We start from the raw sequence: 6,000 nt of genomic DNA on the forward strand, positions 1-6,000 counted from the left end.
CAGTCAAACTGGCTGAAGGTGTGAGTGTGAGTGTGAATGGTTGTCTGTCTCTCTGTGTTAGCCCTGCGATAGACTGGAGACCTGTCCAGGGTGTACCCTGCCTCTCACCCAATGACAGCTGGGATAGGCTCCACCCCCCGCGACCCTTCACAGGAATAAGTGGTTACAGAAGATGAATGAATGAATGAATGGTTCAGCAACAAAAATACTAGAAAATTTGAATACGAAAATTCTTCCTTTTGTTTTATCCTATCCATGTGCATGACAGCCAATAGGAAGGCAACTTGCATGAGTTTTGGAGTTTTGCAAATGCTTCCAACGGTCCGGCAAAAAGTGATGCTAATACACAAGCTTCTTATGTTCCAGGTATACCAAGGAGGAGAATTCTTTGAGCAGTGTGTCTTGGAGTGATTGAGGTGCCATCTTACAATCCATATCCACCTTCTGATTCTTCATAATACATTGAATTAGAATATTGTGTTGCTTATGTCTAGGTTCAGCCGAACTTTGACCGCAACATACATCAAATTTATGCAACATTTAACATTTAGCATGCTTGCAAGCCAGATTTTTTTTTAAGGAGAACTGGAAAACTTACTGAAAAACAACTGCTCACACGATGCATGTGCCAAAAAGGTTTTACCAGTGTCCAGGTTTGCTTCTGCGTTGTGTAGCCCACTGAGCAATAATGTTTCCTAGGCTGGCTTTTCTGACAAATTCAAATGTGATGGCAGCAGCTGTGGATCTGTAGGTGTATTCCATGAACCAGAGGATCAGAGGTACAATGGTAGATGTGACATTGTGTCTGTAAAGCCCATTAAGTACCAATAGGTAGACTACTTCTGTAGAAATACAAGACTGTTTACTATTTACCAAGATAAGATAAGATGTGAGCAGGCTTGGTTGTACAGCCTCTCAGCAGCAGGAAGGAAGGACCTGCAGTAACGCTCCTTCACACAGTGTAGGTGAAGCAGTCGACTGCTGAAGGCGCTGCCCAGTGCTGTTATGGTCATGGTTATGGTAGTCCTCCCAGTATGCCCAATGACCTAAGTGCTCTTAGCAGGTAGAGTCTGCCCTGGCCTTTGTTATAAAGTGTACGAGACACATGAAACCAATTAGAAAAACAGCAAGAGTAAAGCCTTCTATCCTGTCAACAGTGGGGAAAATCTCCTTAAACACCACAATTAAATACTGCACAGTTTTTTTCTTTTTGGTTGCAATACCACAAATGGTCTCTAGGACATGACGGAAAGTCTAAGCAGTAACACTGTATCCAGCTCTCTTTATACATCCATGGTATGCTGCTGGATTTACTGAAACTATTCACTAATAATAATGAAATAAAACAATCAAATGCGAAACCAAATGTAATGTAATGTCAGAATATTAAGTTTATTTTATACATATTCATGTTCACAATATTTGAAAGTTACAGATGGGTGATCTGCGTATACATCTTGTAACAAGTTGAGTGTTAAAAAAGTGGAAAAAAAATACAAAGTGAGAACAGTTCAGGTGTGATAAGTCGAGCAGTTCAGATCTGTGACAGATCCACCTGAAATGACAAAATCACATCACATAAAAGTGAGACGAATTATAGCTGAGTGGGTGGACCAAAATATGAACAAAACATTTAAATCATGTACAAGTTAACTAATTCATGTGATGGATCATATTTTAAATGTATTAAAACTAAGTTCATCTTAAGTTGTTTATAAGTTAATTAAACTTAACTTTGGAAATTTGATTAATCAAAGGTCATTCCATGAAGTATGAACATTCTGCTCTACTCTCATATAGTACTTAGAGTTACCTTTAATTGACTTAACATTAATTCACAGGGCGCTTCTTTTGTCATTAAAATCTTCAACTCCAACTCAAACATCAAGTTAAATCAAGTCTCAAAATAAAGGCCCAAATATAGGATGCCGCTGATTAGAAGACCCTGCTTTCTGGTTCATTTCTTTATAAAAGTCAAGTGGAAATGCTAATTTTAGTCATATTTTCCATCACAAAATATGTTGTACAAATCTTCAGAAAGGCTAATCTGAGTGAACAAAAACACTTTAGGGCTGACCGACTGAAAGCTTCTCTATAAATAGGCTGAAAACACTCACTAGCCTAGCAACATGAATGTTCAAACAGCCTCTAATCAACATTTCTGTAGAACACAGTACTGCACTGTTTACTCTCCTCTGAAAAATAACATCTGATGTAGTGAACATGGGATTGTCCTGTTCTTAAATTCAAGACAAATCTAATCTAACTTTCAGACAAACAATAGCTTTATTCTCAAGTCAGTACAGTGTATGGAGATATTTCAAGCATACCGTCATCTAAAACACTTCTGCTTTAGAGATTTGTATCACCCTTGCCTATGTCGCCCTAGAGGAGGTCTGAGACTCACGTTTTTGCAGCTTGTCTGCTTTCCGAGTCGTCAGTGTAATCAAGCAGTGTAGAAGTCAGCCTATTTATAACCTGACCAGACTTGAGGAATTCACACAGTGACTGATTCTGTCATGTGATGACAGCAGGCCTTCACACTGAGGTGGTTTAATGGCTTTTTGAGGTTAAATTATGTCTGTGAGGCTTTCACTCAAGCAAAGCAGAGGATCAGTCAGTGACAGACCAAACGTGAAGTCTTACCCTTTTCAAGGAGCTAATACTGCTCCCACGTATTGCTGCCATCAGGTCGTCACGGCTCGACCTCTGCCGTGGCGGCAGGCGGCAGGGTTCATCCCGTCTGTTCTGCAGTGGCGGCTTCAAGGCGTTCTTCAGGTCTTTGAGAATATCTGCGCTCTCTTTTTCATTAGCGCCATTCTTGAGCTTCTTGGACTTGGGTTTCCTCTGGCTCAGTGGCGCCCTTGTGCTGTTTGGGCCTTCACGCTGTTGGACCATTTCAGCAATCTTCCTTGTTGGTGGATCAAGAGATGGAGCAGGTGCAATTCTCTTCAGATTTTCAGCATTGTGATGTATTTGGGATGACTTCTTTGGTGGTTTGTTTTCTGCTAGGGAGTCAGAAACTTGCCCAGATACCACTGAGAGACTCTGTTCTTTCTTCTGCTGGAGCCTCTTCTGACGTTGATGGTCTTGGTTGCGCGTCAGGATGCTGGTCGCCGTCATCCTCGGGCCAGGAAGGTCAAACTGGTAGCCAAGCTTTAGCAGAGTGGTGTTTTCTCTAAGCAGCTGGACCATCTCCATCTCCACCTTCCCCCCACAGATGTGCCGTTGGTTGTGAAAGCGAAGCTCCACCAGTGTTCTGTTGTGCTGCAGTGAAGCCAGCAGAGCCAAGATGCCCTGACCGGACACAAAGTTGGACTCAATGTTCAGGTTTCTTACGGAGCAGTTCTCACAGAGCATCTTGGAGATGGCAAAGGCAACCCGGTCATCAGCGTGAGTGTTGGCGAGGCTGAACACATGAACATGAGTGTTTGCGCACAAAGCCTCAGCAAAACGAAGCAAGGTTTCCTGGGGGATGTCTTCAATGTTGTTGAGGTTGACTTCAATCATGGTGGGATCGTCACGCAGAATTTGCTCCAAAGCCTGATCTATGACAATGGGGTTTCCACTTGGCCTTTCAGAGATCACATCTGGACGTTGGCCTGTGCTTTCTGTCCTCATGGAGTCACTCTTCAAGTCTTTTGACAATCCTTTCTTCTGAGGACATTTACTTCCCATCAAAGCCTCTTTTCTACTCTGATCTTTCTTTTTCCCCTTATCTTCCTTTGCACCGCTGATGTCAGAAATATTCTTTCCAGCTTTCTTTCCCTTTTGTGAAATCTTCTTCTTGTCGCTGTCCACAGTGTTGCCATCACTCGTTGTCACCGTCCCCTTGCTCTTATCTGGTTGTCTCTCCTGGAGATGAAAGGACAGAAAATTAGGCCGACGCTGACATTCTCCAACCGCTGCCTTTTAATTAAGAACCCTTTCCATGGCAGACAGTTATTAATGCTGGCATTTCTCAGATGGTCTATATTTTTAGACTGTTGTCCAGCAAGACATACAGTGTAAGTGAACTGGATGCATGCAACACATCTAAGGACTCTTTCTCACTTTGGTTTGAATATAAAAAGCTTTATGTCAAAAGCACATTTGATATATCTAGCATCCATTGCTTATTTGGATTTTATTATGCCACATATAAGAAGAGCAAGGCACAGGTTGATTGATAGTGTTTTTTTATTTGTCTAAAAGTTGTCATGGTTCAGTTTTTTTGATTCCTGTGTTCATGTTTTGAGTTTCGTTCATGTTTCATGTTTTTCAGTTTCCTGTTTTATTTTGTTAAGTTCTTGGTTTCCTGTCTTGTGTCCCTTCCTGTATCTTCCCGTCTTTGTGATTGTCTTCCCCGTCTTGATTGGTTTCACCTGTTTCTCGTCACCTTCCTGTCCTGTGATTTCCCACCTGTGTAATTGTCTGCCCCGCCCTGATTGTTTTCACCTGTGTCTCCTCTGGCCTTGTGTGTGTATATATAGTCCTGCTTTTCCCTTTGTCCTCTGTCGTGTCATACTGTTTCCCTGTGTTTCCCTGTGTTTCCTGTGTTTCCTAGCTCTGGTCTTATGTTATATTCTTGTCTCTTTGAAGGTTTTGATTTTTGTTTTTGGTTCACCTCAGCAGCGCTTTGTTTAGTTTTTGCCTACTCCTGCCTCATTGTACTGTGTCCAGCATTTGGGTCCTACCTCACCTTGAAAACCCATGACAAAAGTCTTGTTACTGAAATCAGTTTATTCTTAACAAACATGCTTCCTTTGGTAATAATATTTCAGTCAGTTGGGAATACAGAAAATTTCTATGCAATTCCCTTTTTCTTGCAGCAAAAGTCTTGTTATTCAAAGTTATAGCGACCTGCCAACATAATTAAAGTATGCAATAATAAGCTATTAAGAATCCCAAACCCCTATCCTATCAGCACATACACGCTTCTACATTGAGCATACATGGAGGTACTGGAGTTGTATTTATCTGATGGATGGAAGTGCAATAATGGAACTTGTTTCTGACTTTCATCACCAGCTGGTCTCAAACTGCGTCTGCCTGCTGTTTGAAGCTGAGCAGGTAGTGTACAGTGACTTTGTCAGAGTTCATTTGCTTAAAAACAGCTGCAAGTTGCTGCTGGAAACAATGAGACTGAATCAGAGTGTAAATGTGCTAATAAAGACTAAAACAAGAGGCTGAGAAAGGCTAAAAAGCTCTGTGGAGCTGTGAGGTTAGAAAGACTGTTTTCATTCATTTTAAATCTGAAATGCAATATTAAAGTCCCAACATGCTGACTTCCTGTGAAGTTGATATGGACTTTACTCTCTATAGCTTTATACTAATGTCCCTGCTCACCTGTCTGGGATTGGACTCCATCTTTTTGACCTCCAGCAGCACCTTGTTCTCATTCTCCCAGTGTTTCAGCAGAGCCTCTCTGTCAAACGTGCCCGATGGGATTTTAGTTGTCTGATCCTTCTGCCTCAGACCAATGGGCACGTTGTCGTCAGGGTCGAGGTCCGCCAGCTCCTTCTCCAGCTCCTGGAGCTCCTCTAAAGACAACTTGGCCAGAAGCTCATCTTCATCCACCTCGTCGTACTTCTTCAGCTCCCTGCGGTACCCGATGGTACTCATGATTGCTATGTGCTGGTTTTAGAATTCTTCCAACACATAGATTGCTGGAACTCTTCTTCGTTCCGCTTTTATCTCTTTGTGAATCTGATTTAAGTGTCCCTAAGCTGTTTTCTGTTCCCTGCCTTTGTTTATTGACTTGCTCTCCATCAGAGTCCTTCAGATCAGGGATGCTGTGAGCAACTCATGAATATACGTATCCCAGCTGCCAAAACACCCTCATAGGGAGGAAGGGGAGGGCCACCATGCGTCTAATGGCCCTGTCTTTTTTTAGGGTGTTGGGTAGAGGTCAGTGAGATAGGCTTACTGCAGGAATGTGAGCCCTCTGAGTGGCCTGTGCTGACAGCTCATCAGCGACTTGTGCCTTGAAAGAAACAGAGGGAACACAACGTTGTGGGA

At 42.4% G+C, this 6,000-nt stretch overlaps 1 protein-coding gene across 1 annotated transcript; it reads right to left on the reverse strand.

The window, feature by feature from the left end:
• Positions 1–2,613: 2,613 nt before the first annotated feature.
• On the reverse strand, positions 2,614–5,713 carry lmod2a (leiomodin 2 (cardiac) a; the record flags this gene model as incomplete). Its single annotated transcript, XM_084555921.1, has 2 exons — positions 5,329–5,713; positions 2,614–3,855 (listed from the first exon to the last, which is right to left on the reverse strand). Exons 1-2 carry the CDS (start codon positions 5,602–5,604, stop codon positions 2,614–2,616), a joined length of 1,518 nt encoding a protein of 505 aa, XP_084412047.1. The 5' UTR covers positions 5,605–5,713.
• Between the last annotated feature and the right edge of the window lie 287 nt (positions 5,714–6,000).

The sequence above is a fragment of the Chelon labrosus genome, assembly GCF_963514085.1.
Source record: "Chelon labrosus genome assembly, chromosome: 11".
Taxonomy (NCBI): domain Eukaryota; kingdom Metazoa; phylum Chordata; class Actinopteri; order Mugiliformes; family Mugilidae; genus Chelon; species Chelon labrosus.